This window comes from Pan paniscus, chromosome 9 (genome assembly GCF_029289425.2).
Source record: "Pan paniscus chromosome 9, NHGRI_mPanPan1-v2.0_pri, whole genome shotgun sequence".
NCBI classification, from domain to species: Eukaryota; Metazoa; Chordata; class Mammalia; order Primates; family Hominidae; genus Pan; species Pan paniscus.
The window spans coordinates 133,210,207-133,232,498 of NC_073258.2; the positions used below are offsets into that span (position 1 = coordinate 133,210,207).

At 39.2% G+C, this 22,292-nt stretch overlaps 1 protein-coding gene and 1 pseudogene across 8 annotated transcripts in view; one reads left to right on the top strand and one right to left on the bottom strand.

Annotated features, from left to right (window-relative positions):
- Positions 1-22,292, bottom strand: part of OPCML (opioid binding protein/cell adhesion molecule like) — a 1,145,446-nt gene that overhangs the window by 109,126 nt on the left and 1,014,028 nt on the right. For all 8 annotated transcript variants that reach the window (XM_063608310.1, XM_055095121.3, XM_057299297.2 and 5 more), the window contains one exon: positions 4,557-4,682. In XM_063608310.1, coding sequence (XP_063464380.1) covers positions 4,557-4,682 — 126 coding nt within the window. The remainder of the gene's footprint in view (positions 1-4,556; positions 4,683-22,292) is intronic.
- LOC112441247 (U6 spliceosomal RNA) lies at positions 1,307-1,385 on the top strand (annotated as a pseudogene).

Below are 22,292 nucleotides of genomic sequence, written 5' to 3' on the forward strand. Positions count from 1 at the left end.
AGTATAGATTTTTGTATCTAAAGATCAAGAATGAATACACAGTCAAAAGTTCAGCAGTTTGCATAGAAACAGCAAAACCCCAAAGGGACGTTTGCACAGTGCTTTTCGTTATGTTCACAACACTTAATCATGATCCTGGTAACATCCAGCTTTCCTCAAAAGTGAGGCATGTGTCCTCAGAAAATGCCCAGGTTCTGGGAATCCTGGTACACTTTAAGTACTGCCAAGGAGATGAGAGGTCGACAGGGCTCCAGCAGCTTACGCAGTCTAGAGAGTAGAAAAGCTGGGATGTCTTGGGATCCACCTTTGGAAACTTGGGGATGCTTCAAAACTTTTACCCTCCCTTGGTAAGAAGGATATGTCTTTCGTTTGTTTGTTTTTGTGAAACAAATATACCTGAAAAGCAAAGTTACTTCAAAGGGGTTCCCCAGAAACATCAATGATGGGAGTATTTACACCACCAACATGGGCAGAGGCTACCCAGACTCCTCTCACTCCCTTGCCTCCTCCCACTCCAATCAACTTTACTCACTTACCAGTGCAGCACCACCTGAAACCTTCACTCTTCAACCATTATCATCTCAGGTAGAGATCACATTTCTGTATTTTGAGCTGTATTTTTTCCTTCATTATGTCTGTCTACTTTTTATTTTTCAGAGAATCCTCATAGTTTCTGATCCATCAAAGCTTACTATTATTTTTCTCCAATGTGATAATGGATTTATTTATTCATTTATTTTTACCTCTTTTCTGTAATTGTAAGGGGTCAACAGCATGTACTTATATTGCCATCTTAAACTGTAAGTGTGATTGTTACTATTTTTAATTTTTAATAACTGCTCATTAAAATATTTTTCTTAAATGAAGGCTGATTTACTTGTCCCTGTTTATAGATCCCCAAATTTAAATCATATATTTCAAATATTGCATTAGCTAACTCCTCCACCATAATCCTACTGGAATTTGAAAGAAAATGTCATTGCAACCTTTATTTCTTATTCTTCCATGTTGAATCCATCAACAAATTTTTCCAAAAAAATGCTGTTTGACGTTCAAGTTTTATTGAATGTACTTCTAATCTTTTAGAACAACTCCCTAATTGCAAGTGAGAAGGAGCATCCTTCTGAAAATAAATATTGGCAGTCACCCTGCAGATGCAAATTTTAAACTTACAAATACTTCATGTTCCAGAGCTTTTCTTTTTTTATTATTATATTTTAAGTTCTGGGGTACATGTGCAGAACATGCAGTTTTGTTACATAGGTATACACGTGCCATGGTGGTTTGCTGCACCCATCAACCCATCACCTACATTAGGTATAAAATTGGAACGATACAGAGAAGATTAGCATGGCCCGTGTGCTTTTCAAAGGAAACAATTTTTTGGAGTTCAAATGCTTAAATGTCATTGAGAGAGGGAAGGGGGAAGACAAGAGTGAAAATGAAGGATAGCAAAGTTAAGGCCAAGCCTATGAGAAAACAAAGGCAACTTCAAAGTACAGCACAGCCTGTGAGATTTAAAGAAGAGAGGGATCATTTAAATTTAGGATTTTCCAGTGAGGCTAAATTGCAACTATTACACTCTATAAAAGATTGGGAATATGAATGAATCTCCCTTATTTTAAAAGGAAAATCTTACCAGTGTACCATTATAATGAATTGTTTCAGGACATTTACACAAAGTTAAAATGCCTTTTAAATGATTTCCAAGCTTAGAGAACTGTGTGTTTAGGATCAAATAACTACATTCTGGGATTTCAAGCATTTATAAAGACATTTGATTTTACCAAATATATAAAAGTTAGACATAGTTTTGTATATAATATAAATCCAAAATTATCTCTAACTTTAGGCAAAATTATCATGGAACCCATGTCTTGGGGAACATTATTGCTCTGTTTATATTAAATTTGAGTTTTGTGATATCCCTTACATATACTTTAATACTCTCATTAATTTTACTTTATGATATAGAGACATTCTAGGTTTTAATAGCTGAGGTCTTTATACCAAGAATATTAGGCTAATTTATTAGCATTATCTTTCCCTATAACAAGGCAGGAGCAAAAATATGTGTTCTCAGTCCACAAAGTGAAAAGCAGCAAAAGATTGAATGATGCTCCTGGTAAAAGATCCAGTCTCTTATTTGATAAGTGCAATGACATAATTAATGTTCCAAATTAAGAAAAAAATTCAGATCATTATTGTCTACATTTCGGTATATTTATATTTCAAATTTAATTGAAATATAATTACCTACAATAAAATGCACTTTTTTTTACAGTTTTATTAGTTTTGACTAATTTTGACACCAACATAACCTTCAAGATACAGAACTTTTCCAACATCCCCAGAATTTCTTGTGGCCCTTTGCAGTCACTTCTCCCCTAATCCCTACCCTAGGTAACCACTGACTTGACTTCTGCCATTCTAGATTAGTTTTTCCTATTATAGGATTTCATGCAAACAAATTCATACAGCATATATTTTTTAATTTTTAGCTTAACTTCCTCAGCATGCCGTTTTTGAGATTTATCCATTTTGTTATGTGCACCAGTGGTTTGTTCCTGTTAATTGCTGAGTAGCAATCTGTTGTTAGAATATTCCACAATTAATCTATTTGCCTGTCAATGGTTATTTGGGTTATTCGTCGTTTACAGCTATTATTAATGAAGCTGCTAAAAACATTTGTGTACAATGTACATTTGTGAGCATATGCTTTCATTTATCTTGAATAAATGCCTAGGAGTGGAATTGCTGGGTCGTACGCTAAGTGTATGTTTAACTTTATAACAAAATGTGAAATTGTTTCCTATAGTGCTTATATGTTTTCACAGTTGCAGAGTTAATATATAAAGCTTCAGTTGATCCACATCCTCACCAACACTCGATATTATCAGCCTTTTTAGTTTTAGTCTTCCTAGGGATTATATAACGGTATCTCATCTTGGTTTGATTTTTATTTATATGATGAAGATGTTAGTCATATTTTTGTGTACTTATTTGCCATTCATATACTGTATCTTCTTTTGGAATTGCCCATTTTTTTTTCAGTTTGAAGTGGAGTGTTAGAATTGTGTTGGAAGAATTCTTCATATACACTAGATGTAAATTTTTTGTCAAATATATGTACAAGCAATGTTTTTATCCAGTCTGTGGCTCCACCGAAGGTTTTTAATTTTGATGAAGGCTATGACGAGTTAAGTTACAAGCCTATAAAAATGATACCTTGAATTCCTAACCCCTGATTCCTCAGAATGTGACCTTATTTAGAAATAGGGTCTTTACAGAGGTAATCAAGTTAAAACGAAGTTACTCATGTGGACACTGATATATTATGGCTTATATCCTTATTAAAAGGAACAACTTGGACACAGATGCATCTAGGAAGAGGGCCATGTGAAGATGAAGGCAGAGATCAGGGTAATATATTTACAAGTCAAGCAATGCCAGTGATTACCAGCAAACCATCAGCATCTAGGGGAAAGACGTGGAATGAATTCTCCCTCAGGCTCTTGAAAGGAACCAACCCTGCTGATTCCTTGATCTCAGACATCTAGCCTCCAGAGAAGTGAGGAGATAAATTTCTGTTATTTAAATCACACAGTTTTGGGTATTTCAGTATTAATATGAATTTATCACTTTTGTTCTGTTACGGTTAGGGCTTTTCTTGTCCTGGCAAAGCTTTGTCTTTCTCAATATTACTAAGATTTACTCTTAAACTTTCTTGTAGATCAATATTATTTTTGAATGTTATGTAGGCATATTCCACACATTTTTCCTGCTTACTTGCTTTCATGTTTGAATGTTTAATGCCTGAGGAAGCTCTTGTTTCTTGTATAATTCCTAGAATTAATCACAGCTTTTAGTAACAGTGTAAATATTTCAAGTGGCTCTGTGCCTACCTCTTCAAGTTTGACTTGGGGCAAGTTTTATTTCCAAGAGGGCAAGCCCCACTGTCCTTCTGGTTCCCTTGCTATTAAGTTGGAAATGGTTTTAACTGATGTTTTCATACCAATTATTGAATGCTCAGCACAGTCATGCCCAAATGCACTTAACCATTTCCATCATCCTTCTTCCACTCAAGGTGAACTATTTATGGACATGTCAGACATGTGTGGCTCTGGATAAATGTCCTAAAAGTGCTGAAGCAAGGAGATCCTTTTACTCCTGGACGCACAATAATGCCAAAGTTCTCCATGGCCACGCTAATACTCTTGCACTCTACTTCCAGGAAGAACAAACCACCAACTGACCCACCTCTACTTTCAGAAATTCACATCTTCATTGGAAGTTATTCTTATGTCCTTTGTTCTTCATAGTTTGGAAAACAAAAGCCATCTAAGGCCATAAAAATGACTGACACCATCATTTAGCAAATTTCTTCTATGAATCCTTCTTTCGAAATGAAATAGCCAGCAATTGGTGCATATTGCCTGTTTGATTTTCTATGACTGGATTACAAAATGTTTTCTGATTCCTGAAGCTCTGTTGTGCATAAGAGCCAAGACTTTAACATACTACCTCTGAAAACGTCCTCCAGGTCAGCACCTTACCCTTGACTGACAGGTGTCTCCATGTCACAGTTGGCTCTGGTCTGCCAATAGCAAGACACAGCAGGGTCACACTGCTTCCCTCATTCACAGTGATGTCTGAGGAGATATTCATGATCTGAGGAGGAACTGTAAGGAAACAGGATAGAAGAAATACCTGAGAATAATTCTTTGCACTTAAAAGGAGGTGTTAGCCTACAAATTTTTGTATAGCATGTTTTTATAATAAATATTGTTTGCAGTAATAAATTTCAAGTTGCTTGATTTGCCAAGGATACGGCCATACACATTTCCCTTGTATTTATGGTAGAAGGAGCTCTATATTATACCTTGGTGATAGCAGGAAGCAGATGTGGGAACAGCGGTGGGAAGCAGAGGAATTGAGAGATGGTGTGACTGTTGATTGAAAGGCAAAATCAAAAATATTCACAAAGCCTTCCAAGAGCTCCTGTTTATCCCCATGTCTACTGTTTTTAGTGGAATCAGTGGCATAAGCTGATAACCATTAGGGAGCCCTGTCCTCAGCCTCAAGCCTTCCCCAACATTGCACTCAAAATGCTGATAACGCTGAGTTAGTTACTATTTTCTGAATATCCCAGACCCTTTTAAAATCTTTGACCTTGAACAGGTTGTTCCATTGTGGAGCTCTTTTATTTCTCACTTATTTTAACCTGAAAATCCCCAATCATCCCTTAAAACACATCCTTTAAAACTCAGTGAAATTTTCTGACTCTCTTGATAGAGTTGGAAAATCCTGGATCCAACCAGCAATGTGTGGGTGTCCTTACTGCTACTGTAACCATGAGATTGTACTCCAAATTGTATTTTTTAAATGGCATCATATCCTACTGGTTAGGAGCAGGGCTCTGGATTCAGATAGACCAGTGTTTTAATCAGTTTAATTCCTCACCTGCTACATGACCGTTAGCAAGGTGACCTGCCTTTGTCCCTTTGAGCTTTATTCTTCTCACTCAGGAAATGTGGATGATAATGGTAGCTAAACTCACTGTATTGTGAGGTTTAGGTGAAATAATGGCTTAGCAGAGTGACTGATATAAAGTAAGCACTCAATAAATGTTAGCTCCTAAGATGATGATGACAATGATCATGATGATGACAGAAAAAACATATTTCACAAACAACAGTTTTCCTCTCATGGGCCAGGACCATGCCCATGTACCCACAGCACTACAAAGCCTAAAATGACACCTGGTCTTACTCTCTCACCTCCAGGCCTTGATGCTCTTCAACTTAAAGGTCAGTATTGGAAAACGCCTAGATTCCTTCTCACCTCTTATTTATCATCACCACTGTCCTGGTTGTTTCTCACCAATTTTCACAGAGATAATTGCAATAGCCTCCCACCGTGAACCTTCCACTTGGTCTCTTTCCATTTTGGGGTCCCTCCAATCTATTCCCTACATGTAACCAGAGCAGTCTTTCCAAGTAATCATGGAAGCAAACTGCTGTCCTCCTTACTCCTTCACCCCAGAATGGCCTACCATGTTTGACAAACAAACCCTTCTGCATGACCTGAGCTCTCTGGAGTCGAACCCCCAAAACCACCGATGAACCTCATCTCAGGCCCCGTTTCCTCTAACACAGCACATGGCACACACTCTACCAGGTTTAACAAGCAAACAAACCCTTCTGCATGACCTGAGCTCTCTGGAGTCGAAACCCCAAACCCACTGACAAACCTCATCTCAGGCCCTGTTTCCTCTAACACAGCACATGGCACACACTGGCCCCTTGTCCTCTCCCAAATATTTTAAAAGCATCAGCACTCCTATAACTTTTCTATTCCTTGACTGTCTTTTCTTGATTCCCTACCTGAACAGATATGACTCATCTTTCCAAGGGTACCCCAACATCCTCTCTCCTCTGCCATTTGCCCTGACCTCTCCCCACATCCTGAAAGCAGAAGCAGCCATCTCTTCTGCTGCATTTTGTTTAGACCTGTCTCAGGAAGGGTATTGAACATGCTCTGTGTATGGCAGTTTATTGTCTTCTGACTGTCTTTGCACCTAGAGGATGAGGAGCTGGAGGGCAAGTGTGGAATCACACACATCTCTACTCCTCAGTGTAAATCACACAGGCTGACAATGGTACATGCTTAATTTCTCTTTGAAAGAAAGATCCAAAACAGATTGAAAAGAAGTCCCAAAACTAAGGGAGGTAAAGCTTCGAATGGAAGACTTTAGATACTCAAACCTTTCTTTCTAATTTTCTTTCAGATCCTCAAATAAAAGGAAGATAACACAGAGAGTGGAGGCTCCAAGCCTGCAGACATGCTAATTTATTTGTACTGCCAATTTAATTGTGAATTATTAATTACCAAACAGGTAGAGTGCAAGTCAATTCCAAACCAACCTGAGTTGATGGCAAAGGAGAATTATGGCAAATGCTGAATTCAGACGATTTTGCAGCTTGGAGTTTTATGCTGCTGAGACCTTACAGGTAAGTCTTTTCAAGGAGAAGCCATGAGTAAAAAGTAGAACATTTGAGCTCTTAAGGGAATCTACATTAGCAAATAAATAAAAATTGCCTAGCTTATAAATCTGCCATATTTGGGATTATTTCTGCATTAGGATTTGGCCTGAAATTTCAGTGCACATATTTTACCCAAATACATGCTGGGAAAAAATAGTGTACATTCTAGCTACACTGCATTCTCTTGAGAAACGTGTTCTACCCGTTTTTTTTTTTTTTCCTATATTTTCTAGCTTGTTAAAAAATAGTTCTGGGCTTAGAAATGTCAATACTTTTTTCACTTCTGTAAAGCAACAACTCGAGTGCAACTTCCAAAATATTCTCAAAATAATGTCGCTTCAGCTGGAAGTGTTCGGCCATCTGAAGTTTTTTGTCTTAATTTTTTTTCAGACCCTAGAGGCTCCCTGATAGTAAGTTACAACAGCTGGGGAAAGCACAGTCAGTGAATGGAGACAGCTATGGTGCCTCGGGATAGAACTCAGCACAGCCACCAACTCAGAACTGTTCTTTCCACAGACATCGTATCTCATGTGATAGTGTGAAGGATGCTGGATTAAGAGATATGTAAAATTCCATGGATGCTTAGCATGTCATCCTCATTGCTCAGGCGCTCAGTCAATGTCACCCATTAGGAAAGAGCTTCCTGAAGTGGGATCGCAAAGGCTAACCAAGATGTTCCCTCTAAGCCCAGGTAGTGTTGTCTGCCATCCTCTGTAGCTCCGTCATGTTCTCTGTCATTGTCTCCAAGGAGGAAAGATAAGTACAGTTTTAGGGTGTGGATCGCCAACAGAAAAGGAAGTGCAGAGGATGAATTGGCAGAAAGGGAAGTTCTTTTCTTCTTAATTATGATATCCTTAGAAACTAACATTAATATGCAACTTTGTTGTTTTCAAATTGCTTGTTTATGGAGAGAAGCTCCTTACAAATGGTGAGATAAATAGAATAAATATTCTCACTATTAATATTGAAGAAACTGAGGCATGGGGAGATAAATGGATCAAAATTACAGGGTTAGTAAATGAGAGCTCATCTCACTGCATTATGGTTCCTCTTTGCTTATTGTTGATCAATTCCCCAAACACAGTATTTCCATCCAGAAGCGTTCACGCATTTGTGTGCTCTGCTTCAAATGCCTTCCCAGAGCATCTCCCCTCCCAGTACCTGCCATGATGAACAAAACCATCCCATTCAAGTCAGCGCCCCTAGCACACTGCGGACCGCAACAGGAGGAGCCCATCTTCACCGTCCTTGTTTCCCCAGGGCCATGCATGCTGCTTGCCAAGGAAGGTATTCAATACTTTTAACGTAAATTTAAATCTGAATTGAATTGACAATATCACTACAACTCCACCCTTGTTTCCATGATGACTTTGTGAAGAAAGGAACACTTGGGGATAGCTTTTAAATGCTTCTCCGTATTTTGGCAGATCTTTGTTTAATTTTTCGACAAGTATCTGTAGCAAATGAATCTATACATATTGCTAATGCTTGTAAATATATACATAAACATAAATAAATGAATAATAATCTTATCTGAAATGCCCAAATTACTCAAAGAAAACGATAAGACTCACAGAGTTTAACTAAAGGATAATAAGTAGCCCAGTGTGTTATCTGTGCAGACGCTATTGAGCCTTCCCTGCTGGTGCTGCAGGTATCTGCTTATCTTTCACTGATGGTGGTGTTTTACAATAGGGCCTTGGCATAGATTGTGCAGAGGGTTCAATGCACAACTACGGTAACTTCAAAATGTGGTCATTTTGGATAGATGACAGATGGGTAATAGCTAGGCAGAAGAAAGATCAATATAGATAGAAATATAGCAAGACAGATGATACATTGACAGAGGTTGGGTAAGTAGGTGGGTAGCTAGAAAGAGATAGATGATTGATAGATAAACGGACAGATAGACTGATAGACAAATAGATGACTGATAGACAGAGGTAGAAATACCACAGTTATCTTTTAAATATCTTGCTTCTGCCTAAAACCTCCAACATCTGCCCCTTGCTAAAGACGGAAGGTCTAAAACTTCTTAGCAGGATTTACAAAACCATTTGTTTTGCAGTCTGTCCAAAACATAACTTCTAGGCCCTTCTCTGAAGCCTCTCCCCAGAGCTCCATCACCCTCTCAGCTTTGTACCTTTACTTGTACCTTTACTTGTACCTTTACTTGTACATACAATTCCCTCTGCTTGGAAAACCCATTCCCACACCTATGCCATCTGATCCACCCACTCTCCAGTTCTCAACTCACATTCAGAGCTTATTTGTGATGCCTGAATTGCTCTTTCTCTTCTTCCCAAGACAATCTTGTTTATGCCTTTATCACACCATTTGTCTTTGCAACTGAGCTATCCCATGGACAAGATCTGTGATAGGTATCCTTACATTCCTATTATACACACAATGACTGACATGCAGTAGCATCTTCTTTATCCCTAGAAACATAATGTATGAGTGCATGGGTTTCTAAATTCAGTATCTTATAAGGTGTCAAGTGTTTCCCATCCTAGGGATTGACATTTGCTCTATCCTCTCCCTGAAATCCTCACCATCCTATTCTTCACATGTGTAATTTTTTTTCTGGGCTCAGTTTTAATGTCACGTCCTCAGAGAAGTCTTTGCTAATGACCCCAGTCTCCCACCCTCAATAACTACTTCAGGTCCTCTTGTTACAATCTCTCCTCAACCTTTACATTTTCTTGTATAATACATACATAGTTTTGTGCTTTTATATCCATTTATATGATTATTTGTTTAACATCTCTCTGGCCCACTAAACTATCTGCTTTATAAACCACTACACTCCCAGTAATTAGAAGTGTGCTTGCCACATAATATTTAATAGATGCTTAATAAAAACTTGTTAAATAAATAAATGACTACTCCGTATACTGTTTTACTCAAACGATTGTGTACTTGTGAGAGAGAAGACTTGAGCTGGAAACAGCTTTCCCAAAGATGAAACACGTCTTTCTGTAAAGTTAGTTGGGATTGAAAGGTGTGATTTTGCACATATCAGCCCCAGCCTGCATAAAGTTGATATGATGTGGTGGAAACGGAAGTGAGAGGCCAGGGAACATGCCTCCAGTTCTGAAGTCCAAGAGACCTGCTTGGCATTGGACAACTTTTATTTACTGAGTCTAAGCCCCTGGCTCCTCATCTGTACAATAGGGATGAAAAACTTGTCTCTTCAGGTTGTTGCAAGAACTAAACATAAATGTACTCAACAGAGGAGCACAGTGCCTGGAAATAAGTGAGTACCTGGCAAATGTTAGCTGTTATTAGCCTTTGTATATACTCATTACTGATATTGTTCATGCCATTTAGAATCAGAGAAATGGCTTAATCTGTGCCTAATTGCTCATTTTTTAAATCTTAGTTTCCAACTTTAAGTTGGGACTTATAAATAAATAAAGCTTACCTTGGAGATATACACACACACATATATATATATTTAAATACATTATATGATATGTTACATATAATAATATGGTATAATATATTGTATATTATATTTAATAATATAGTATAACATTACTATATGTTTCATATCTACATAGAGTATATGTAGAGTATGTATGTGCATAAACACTCTAGCTACCAGAGTAAAAAGTGCATATTCAATAACTAACCATCAATTTCCTCCTCTTAAACTGAGCTATTGGGCCTAAGCAAATGCACAGGGCAAATCTCACATGTGTATGAAGAAATTGGCTTTTAAAATGTTTTCTTTTAGGGGGTGTCTGTTTCTAGAAGGAACAGGGTACAGGACATCAGCACCACGTCCTGCTCAGCCGGGACCCAGACCTCATCTCAGCTGAGAAGCAGAAGAAAAGTGGGCCTGGGACCAGATGCAGAGGTGGCTGCTGCTGCTCCCTACCTCAGCCTTGCCCACACCCTTAGCAATGCAATAAGTAATGATACCTCGTATGTGATGGGTGTTTGGGGCTTTATTATCTAATTTGGTCTTGACAACAGCTCTGAGGTAGACAGGACAAGATAAAGGAACTGACATGTGTCCATAAGACAGGATGCTGGGACACAGTCTTAACCCTCAGGGCCAGACCCAGTGAGAGGGGTTCAGGTCATCAGGACAGCACTGGCCTTGGGGTCACACAGCTCCAGACTCTGGTCCTGGCCTCTCTTCAACTGGATGCCTGTGTGCAGGTGAGTTCTGGATCTTGCGGTTTCCTCCCCTAGGAGGAGTGTTCATGACACCTGCTTATGGGTTGGGTGAAGGTATGGGTAAAACTCTGAGCTCAATCCTTGGCCAAAACTAGGTGCTTATTGAAGGCTGCTTCCTCATTCTCTCCACATTGTCAAGAACTCCCACGTTGTCAAGAACTCTCTGGGAATTTTTTTAAATTGCGGATTATTAGAGCTGAATCAGAACAGGGAGTAATAGTGTCAGAAAGTCCTCAAGGTGAATTTGGCATGCAGCCAAGATTAGGAGTCATTGCTACACCCCCTCAAGGGGCACCTGTTCTGTCTGGTCCTCTCCCAGTCACCCAGAGCTGCCCAGCTTCCATTACATCCCTCAGCATCCTGTCCCTCCAGGGCCTGCTCTCCATTAGAGATGGCTCCACAAGGTAACTGCAAGGGCAGCCTTTCCCTCCATCACAACCCTGCCCTGTCTCTGTCCAGTCACAATATTTGGTTGTCTAGTCTTAACTGTTTTATGTAAGACTGTATGTCAGAGTTAGAAAAAGAAATCTTGGGATTTGGAGTTACAGGGGCTAAGGTTTGAACACAATTTTTTTCCTACTATTTTCTGTGTGATTTTTGTACACAAGCCATTAAGTTTCAGCCTCCTCTACTGTGAAATGGGCATAAAAATATTTGCATCACAGAGAAATGGCGATTCAATTAGTGATAATTACTTCAAAATGGCTTAAAAAGCTATTATTATTGTTTTTACTTTATTGTTATTATTATCAGGGAATAACAAAATATTAAGAGACCATGTGAAAGCTAATATAAATGTGAAATACTTTTCATTACAGTTTTAAACACTCAAGGCTATTTTACAAAAATAATACCGAAAAGACTTTTAAGGATCCAATGTTTTATCCTTCTGGGGGCTACCTTTTTGCATTTTAATAGAAATGTTTATTTCTTAAACCAGAAGCAAATTGGGAATTATGGCATTTATCTAGGCTAGGTTATGTGATATTCTGTATACTCAAATAGTATAATATTTTGCAAAAAGCACTGCATGAAGTGTAAGGAGGAGCAGATTCTGAATATTTTCCTTCTGTAGCTCTGTGACATTTTTCTAATCATTTAATGTGTCTGGCTAGAGCTATATGTGCACTTGTGTGCTCGTATGTTTGTGTGTATGCATTGTTGTTCATTTGTTTTGGTTAATTTTAGAATGGAGGCATTGGATTGTAAATCCCCAGGTCTGTTCTGGTCTAAAACCCTGGGAGCCGATGGTCTTTCAGCAACAAGTTGGGTCTTATCAGTGAGCTCCTCCTGGGAACAGGGTAATAACACCACCAGCAGCAACAACAAAATAGTTTATGTTTATTTCTTGAAGCCTAGCATTAAGTGCTGTATATACATTGCTTCCTTTAATTCCCAACACATTCTTAGAAAATATGCACAATTAAAAATCAGCATAAGGATAGGCATATACATCAATGGAATAGAATTGAGAATCCAAAAATATATCCATATTTTATGGTCAGTTCATTTCCAACAAGGTGCTAAGTCAATTCAATGAGCAATGAATAGTGTTTTCAATGAATGGTACTGAAACAAGTGGCTATCCCCTTGCAAGACAGTGAAGTTGGACCCCTACTTCATACCATATACAAAAATTAACTCAAAACATTAATAGATCAAAGACCTAAATGTAAGGGCTAAAACTTAGAAGAAAACACAAGAAAAACTATGTAGCCTTTGATTAGGTGACGAATTCTTAGCTATACCACAAGAAGCACAAGCAATAGCAGAAAAAATAGATAAACCGAACTTCATTCAAATTAAAAGTGTTTGTGCTTCAAAACACACTATCAAGCAAGTGAAAAGAAAATCCACAAAATAAGAGAAAGTATTTGAAAATCATATATCTAATAAGGGACTACTGTCAAAATATGTAAAAGCAATAAAATGTCAAATAATCCAATTTAAAAATGAACAAAGGAGTTGCATAAATAATTCTCCAAAGAAGATATACTAATCACCAATAAGCACATGAGATGTTTAGCACCATTATTTACCAGAAAAATGCAAATCAAAACCACAATGAGATATCACTTCACACCCACTATGATGACTTTAATCAAAAAGAGAGACAAAAACAAGTTTGGCAAGGATGTGGAGAATTAATAGACTAATACAGTTGGTGGGAATGTAAAACAGCACAGCCACCTTGGAGGACAGTCTGTAAGTTCTTCAAAAGGCTAAATATAAAGTATCCTGTGGGTCAGCAATTCTACTCTAGCTATATACCTATGAGAAATGAAGGCATATACCCACACAACAGCTTGTGCATGAATGTTTGAGGCAGCATTGGTCATAATAGACTAAATTTTAAAACAAGTCAAATATCTATCAAGAGATGAATGAACAAAATGTGATACACCTATACAATGGAATATTATATAAGCATACAAAGAAACAAAGTACTGATATGTGACCCAATGTGAGTGAACCATGAAAATACTAAGTGAAAGAAGCCAAACACAAAAGACCACATATTGTATGATTCCATTCACATAGGATATCCAGAATAGTAAAATCCATAAAGATAAAAAATGCATTGGTGGTTGCCAGGAGCTAGGGAGAGAGATAAATGAGAAGTGACTACTGATGGAGGTGGAGCTTCCTATTGGAATTATAAAGGTATTCTAGAATTAGATAGTGGTGACTAGTGTACAACCTGTGCATATTCTAAAAGCTCTGAACTGTTCTCTTAATAAAGGACTAATTTTATAGTATGTGAATTGTATCTGCATAAAACTTTTATAAAAACATCAATCACGGCCAATCATCTCTTATGAGGTCTTGTATTACAAGGAGAGACAACACCCCAACACATGTGACTTCTCAGAAAATATTCTTTTCATTTATTGATAGTTCTTTGAATAATGCTGCATAATGTCTGCTTAACTCCCCATTTCTCATTACTTGCCCACTGTTTCCTCTTTTCTTTCCAAGACAACTCACATTGCCCTAGTCACATCAGCCCATTTGGCAATGTTCCAAATACCTCATGTTAATTCATGATTCCACACTTTTGCATGTGCTGTTCCTTCTGCCCATGTGCCATATTCCCCATTCATCCATATGCTGAACTCTTACTCATACTTGAAAACTGGTATTGAGATAGAATACCTTCTCTCCATCAGTTCCCTCATTCTACAGATAAATGTATGTCTGTGTTCCATGACAACATATGTATAACGATGTAATATATTCATTGAAAACATTTTTTGAGTTCCCACTATAAGCCAGACATTACATTGGAAGTAGAATAGCAAATAGACAAGGTCCTTTTCTCATGTAAATTATGGAGCTTAGTGTATAGAGGAGAACACTGACGCTGAAAAGTCATCATGAGAATCTATGTGTGATTTCACTCTGGCTATGCTATGAAGTGGTGCAAAGCTCCATGATAGCCCATACTAGGGATTTTTTACTGGTCAGTGAGTTTGGTGAATGGTTTGTTGTGGGCAGAGCTGGGCAGATGGATCAGCCTGTGCAAAGGATCTACAAAACAGACAGCATGATGAGCTTCAGTGACTGTGGATGAAGTGAAAATAGTGAATCTCAGGAACTAAGGCTGAAAGCGCAGGTAGAGCCCAGAACTTACAGATTCTTTGAATAAACACTGAGATTTTCAATCTTTTTGTAACAGCAGTTGGGCTATACATTAAAATGTTTAAAGACATGCTGCTGTTGCTGCTGCTGCTGCTGCTGATGATGATGATGAAGATCATGGTACTGATGATAAAGGTGGTGATGAAGATAGTGATGGTGATAGATGATGATGGTGATAGTGATAATAACGGTGATGATGATGATGACAAAGATGGTGAAGATAGTGATGGTGATTATGGTGATGGTGGTAATGGTGATGTTGATGATAATGGTTATGGTGATGATGATGGTGATAATGATGGTGATGGTGATGATAATGGTGATGATGATAACGACAGTGATGACAATAGTAATGACGGTAATGATGATGGTGATAGATGCTGACGGTGATGATGATGTTGAGGGTAATAAGGGTGGTGAAGATAGTGATGGTGATCATGGTGATGATGGTGGTGATGGTAATGCTGATGATGACGATAGTGGTGATGTTGGTGATGATGATTGTGGTAGTGATGATGATGATGATAATGATGATAATGGCAAGTGATGCAGGCATGACAGATTTCCACTGGGAATTGTTCACTCCTGGCTGCAGTGTGGAGAATAGACTGAAGTTGAGCAAGTGAAAATGAAACTGGCTAGGGAGTTGTCCAAAAGTGAAATGGCAGAAGGTTAGACAAGTGCAGTAATAGGAGAGAGATGAGCTGAAAGAGAGAGATTTGAGTGACATTTGGGAGTAAAATAAACAGAGCTTGGTGAATGGCAGGATATGCGGTTAGTGTCACAGCACTTTTCACACTGTTCTATTGTTTTCTATGTCTCTCTCACTCACTCGACCGGGGATCCTTATAATTAAGGACTGTCATTTGTTCATCTCAGTATTCCAGGTGCCTCTCAGCACAATGCCTGGTATCTGGTAGGTGCTCAATCAATATGTGCTAAATGTAATTGCTAATGCCAGGAGATTTTCAGAAAAATACAACCTCTCAGGATCCAGTGGGGCAGCCAGCAAATTGGAACTAGGTGAGTTGTGTGAAGTCACATCCTATTATTTGAGGCAGGGCCAGATCCATGTTATTTGGTCTTATATACTCTGAGTGTGAATGAGACTCCCTCCATGTCCTGGTGTGATATGGTTTTATTTTGTGCTGCAGATAGACCCAGTCCATTCTGATTGCTTTTCTCCTCTGGGCTCTATTTTGATTAGAGAAATGATAGGGAATGAGAACAAATGGTTCTGAATAACACATACATGAATACATGCCAGGGGCTGGGTGACATCACAAACCTCTCAGGCTATGCTAAGTTCATTTGTGATGGTTGTCTCCACAGTGTCTCTTACAGAAGTTATTTATAGACTCAGACACACACTTCCTATTTTTAATTTGCACAATTCAGACGACTGACCATGATCAGAGGAACTGAATGCAGCAAGAGTCTTTCTTGTCGAGTTCTCTTCTTTCTGGAGCATGGAGGTGCCCTCCCTCTGGGAGTCTCCTTTTGTTCCTATCCCCCCCGACTTGTAGGCTCCCTGGAGAGTTCTTCTGGCCACACACACACTTAGGATCACAGGGTTTAATTTACATCATAGAATTTTCAAGTCAAAATAGACGTTAGGGATGCCCCTCGCACTACCTTCCGATTTTGCCCATGAGGAAGTACTTTGGTTCCAGTCCCAGTTCTGTCAAGCATTTGCTGTGAGGTGGTGGCCAAGCCCATGACCTCTGTCAATCCAAGTCTCTCTCTCACAGGAAGGCCCCTGAGTATTTCCGGCCTTCCTGGAGCGAGTTTCAGACCTCTCTCCTTCTCTACCTTCCTCTTTAACATGGTCATGGCAGTCTCTTGTTACAACAACCTGAGCTCTCTCCCTCTTATTCACAGTGTGACCTTGAGCAAGTTGTGTGACTTCTCTAATCTCAGTTTCTCAAACTGCAGAACAGCATAGTGATCATAAGTAACTTATAGGGTCATTGGGAGGAATAAATGATAAATGAATATAAAAGGGTTTTTGTCACAGTGTCTGGCACATAGTAAATGCCAATGTTACGGGCTCTTTATTCTATATCCAGATTTTTTTTTTTTTTTTTGCCAGCAACTCTCATTTATTGAGAACTTAATAAGTGTCAAGTGACACTGTGCAAAGTTTGCCACACATCACTTATTTCATCTTATGGAAACCCTACATGGCAGTTTTACTACTACTTTACGTTTTAAGGATTAGGTACTAGAAGCAGAGAGGGGTTAAATAACTTGCTAAATTTCACACAGCCTGGAAGAGGAGAGGCTGAGATGTGTCTCCCATTGACTGACTGCAGAACCCAAGGTTTCAGCTACAGCCAGCCCACAGCTTGAGGTGATCCAATGTGCCTGGCTTCAAAGGCCAGCATCTCTCCACTCTTGCTGGCAGGGCTTTTGGTTTGGACACAGTGAGATGGGTAGAAGAGAAGTCTTGCAAGGTTTGGAACAGAAGTGGCCCTCACTTTGATGATCTGAGAAGTAGGTCATACCAAAAGCACCTGTTGCACTGAGTAGGAGGAAAACCAAATGAGGCAATGCAGGGGAAGTCCAGCATCTTCTCATTCTCTGCTTTAATTCCTAGACCTGTCATTTAGTGATCCTTGGTTACAGATGATCAGTGCGGAGTGTGAGCAGGGACATTCCTGGCCCAGATCAACCAGCCTGTACTCCTCAGCTTCTCACCAATGGTCCCTGATGCCTCCAGTCTTCCGCCTCAGTCATGTCACATTTTAAGCCACTCCTGGCTGGAGAAGGCAGACGTGGAAAGATGCCTGGGCTGAGAATTAGGCCAGATGCATCCACACCTAGGATTTCATGCCCCTCCTTGTCTCCATCAGCTCCTGGCCTTCCTGATTTTGTCACTGTCCAGCAGATCTGTCTGCTGTGGCTTTCTGAAACTACTTTTGCATGTCCATCTTGTCCCCCATCCTAAATCTTTGAGGGGAAATGTGGTTTCTTCCATGACCCTTCTTCTAAGTTTATTCTAGAACCCTGCATAGCACCCAGTCTCTATCCAGGTCTGGAGCACAGCCTTTGGAAGCCACATCAGCAGGACAGATTCACCCAACCTCTCTGAGCCTCCTTGGCTTGCTCCATATTGCAACCTGGCACCTGGTGACTTGGGAGTATTGACAGACTCCTGCCCTGCTCTGCACCATGAACATCCACCCTCACCCCCCACACCCAGAGCTTTCCAATGATGAATGGGCTGCAGGTCTCTGTTGTGTTTTGCTCACATGAGTAGCAATGCTGGGGCCCAGGGGGTATCTCAACTGAGCTGGCTGCCCCTTGGGATGCAGCCTCACCCTCAGGCCATCTATCTGGAATCAGCCTAGGTACACTTCCCAGTAAATTTCCTGCCTGCGACTGAACTCCCACGCCTCTTCTCTTCTCCCACCAGCTTTGTGCTGCCAAGATTAGATCACTGTGCCTCACCCCTGCACCCAAGTTGTGGTCATTGTGTGTTCAAGTCTGCGACAGAATTGAAGAAGGAAATTCTCTGGGAACAGATACAGAAACTCTTTATCTTGGGAGGAAGATGGGATTTGGAAAATGTTTAAGAAATGGGCAGTTGTCCATCATCTTGTCTATTGTGGGAAGAGAGGGGAAAGGGTCTGAGCTCAGGAATCATTCTTCCATTGGGTAATTTTATTAAAATAAGCAGTATTTGGTGGCATGCAGATGACAGAGCTATCTTCAGAAGGTTCTAGCTGTGAATAAATGGTATGATAAAAGTAAATATAATTTTTAAACTATAAAATGGTATAGAACCAGGAGTGGTGGCTCACACATGTAATCCCAACACTTTCAGAGGCTAATGTGGAAGGATTGCTTGAGACCAGGAGTTTTAGACCAGCCTGGGCAATATAGCAAGTCCCTGTCTCTTTAAAATGCACATACACACAGCCAGGCATGGTGGCATGCGCTTATAGTCCTGATTACTCGGGAGACTGAGGCAGGAGAACTGCTTGAACCCAAGAGTTCAAGGCTATGGTTAGCTGTGATTGTGCCACTGTACTCCAGCCTGGAGTACGGTGTCTCCAAGTGTCTCTAAAAAGGAAAAAAAATTAAACAAAAATAAAAAAAAAATAGTATAGAATAGACCATTAATGTAGTATTTCCACTAAAAAAAATTAAAAACTACATTTTGAGTTCTTAGGGATTCCACTGGTTCTAAACACAATAGGTTTTGACTCTGTTCTCTGTAGACCAGGGCTTGGGTGTAGCATACACAGTAATGGTTCTTTATAATATAGAAAGTACAACACATAAGCCAAGTTTAGCCATATATACCCCCACGTTTTTTCCCCCACTCACTATCATGCTGGATCCACAAAAGACATTACTTATAATTCTTGGATTTCTAAGCATGAAGAAGTCAGCAATTAGCTTCCCAAATAATTATTATATAAGCCTTTTTTCAAATCTTTAAAACCTTCCTCAATTCCAACAAACCTGGAGAGTGCGGAAATAAGGATTATATCCACATTTTCTTACTCTTGAAAAAGGCAGGGGGGTCTGTGACTGAATATTGCTGATAAAAACATGATAACTGAGTCTCATTACAGCCAAAGACAAGTCTCATATTTTAGCATTTTTATTAAAGCTTTTTAAATTACTGAGTGTCTGGTATATTCAATACCGGCCTAAGTGATTTATATTAGTCTATCCCTAGATACTCCATCTAATAAATAACTTGGCAATCTCCTTACCCATAAATATCCCCGGCTCCAGCAAAAAGCAATTAAAGCACGTGAAAAAAAAAATGGCTTCCCAGTACTCCAGACCATAACGTCACTGGAAGCTTCCAAAGGAATAATTCACACCGTTTACCGGGGAGGGGTCAGATCTCCTTACTCACCACCTGCCCACCAGGAACTAAGGCTCCCATTCCCTTGAAAGGTGAGACATACACAAAATTATCTTTAAAATGTTTAACATGTCACAATGCTGCAGGGATTTTATCATGGAAAATATTATTCCCAGCAACGAGTGTTCTATAATATTTTAGACAGCTTAGGCGGAAATTATTGGGCAAATCTTTTTGGAAAGCAGTCCTTCCAAAAATGTTTAAAACACATTAAGTACAGAGGCAGCCGACTAAAAAGTTATTAGAGGCTCCAGTGTCACCAGCCCAGAAAATATTTCAGGTTAATAAGGTTCACCAGCATGCCAGGTAAAAAGCCATTGATATTTATGATAGTGGCCTCAAGTTCAGTGCTTTCAGCTACAAAAGAAGGCCACTTTTGCTGAAAAACCTCTTCGCTGGCCTTCCCTGGGCCTCCAGGGTCAGCGAATGAGGACAAGCTGGGTCGTCATTTCCCACTTGTATAAATCAGTATCCTCTGCATTGCACACACCATGCCACCTCCAGGCAGGTGAGGAAGGAGCCACACACTAACATTTCTCGCTGTACTCAGGGAAGCTGGTAGGAGCATGGCCTTGAGAAGGAAGGGACTGCCCCATTCCAGTTTTATAGGGATTCTCCAAATCACAATCCCAGTTAGCCCATGGCATACTCATCATAAATTCCAGAGTCTTAATTTGATTCATCTCAAAATAATACTTTTAATTGTTTCATTAAACATTGTCTATTTTTATGTACCTCTCTTTGCAGGTCATTGTCACGTACATATGATTGGGGGAGGGTAACAATTGCTTGTTTTAATTTCACAGGAGCCAAATACCCACTATGCACTAGTCTTGCAGCTCCAGGATACATTAAGCAGGTATATAGTGGTAATGTCACTACACTTGAACATGATTATGGAGCTGTGAAGTGGCGAGATTTGGAAAGAATATTTTTTCTTCATTTATTATTATGAGGAAGGAACAATAACCAAGTTTACTTTCATAGCCTGGTATCAGAGTATCTGGGGCATATGGTGACAGGTTTGATGGAGAACATTTATTTTTGCATAGCGAAATATTTTTCTCTTTCCCAGTAAATAGGAGACTTGCTATAATCAGGTACTCAGCCTTCCCCACAATTCTGCAAGCTACATAATATCTTGTTTTCAAATTATTTAATTTAATCTTTTCAAAAGTTGATACATTAACATAATTCAAACACCAATCTACTTTCAAAAATATATTCAGAAAAATTTTACTCCTAACTTTATCATTTCCATCCCTTTATTCCTACAGATTTGTACAACTTTGTATTTTGTTTATCCATCCAATGTGTACTTAGGTAAAACAAGCAAATAAGAAAATATATTATCATCATCCTTCCTAAGACAAAGGTAGCAGAGTATATATACTGTTGTTCTCATATTTAAAGAAATATACCTTATACATTTTTCAGAGCTGTGTAGTATTCCTTGGCATAAATGTATCATAGTTTATCTAACTAGTGCCCTATCCACAGAATGTGAGTTGATTTCAATATTCAACATTTTGCTATTACAATTTCCCACAAGACTTGTAAAGTGTGTATTTGCTATAGAGACATAGAATAAGTACTGGCTTAAAATGTAAATGCATCTGTCTGTATTTTGATGATTGCTGATAGATTTCCTTTCATGAGGGTCTTACCATTGTTCCAATCCACTAAAAACCTGTGAGATAACCTGTTTCCCCAGAAGTCTTCTCAGAAGCTTATATAACTAAATTTTTAAACGTTTTCCAATTCAATAAGTGAGAAATGGTATTTCTGCATGGTTTTGATTACATCATGTCACCTTTGTGAGGGTAATTCCTACTGTCTTCGGTGAACTCTCTGTTTATGTCTTTTGCCCAGGGACTTCCCAGTGAGAAGTTGCTGGGCTTGCCAGACTTCCCAACATCCCTTTAAAAAGTGTTTATTTATTTATTTCTATTTTTTAATTTCCATAGGTTTTGGGGGGGAACAGGTGGTGTTTGGTTACATGAATAAGTTCTTTAGTGACTTCTGAGATTCTGGTGTACCCATCACCTAAGTAGTATACACTGCACCCAATGTGTAGTCTTTTATCCTTCACCCTTCTCCCATCCTTTCCCCCGTGTCCCCAAAGTCCATTGTATTATTCTTATGCCTTTGCGTCCTCATAGCTTAGCTCCCACTTATGAGTGAGAATGTATGATCCAACATCCTTTTTAGTAAATCATCTTTCCACATATGTCAATTAAAGTTCATTTACTCTTTTGTTTAGAGTCTGGCCTCTGGAGAGAGAGAGCCAGGTCTGTTTCCTGGCTCTACCATTTATTTCCCAGCTGTGTGACCTTGGAGAGTTTCTTAAGCTATTCGTACTTCACTTTTTTGCATCTATAACATAGGCATATAATTAGTTCCTACAAAGTAGGACTGTTGTGAGGATTAAATGAGTCAGTACATATAAAGCAGTAAGCACAGTGCCGGGGGTGGTGGCGGGTGGACAGTGCTCAAATATGACTGCTCTCATACACTGCACATTG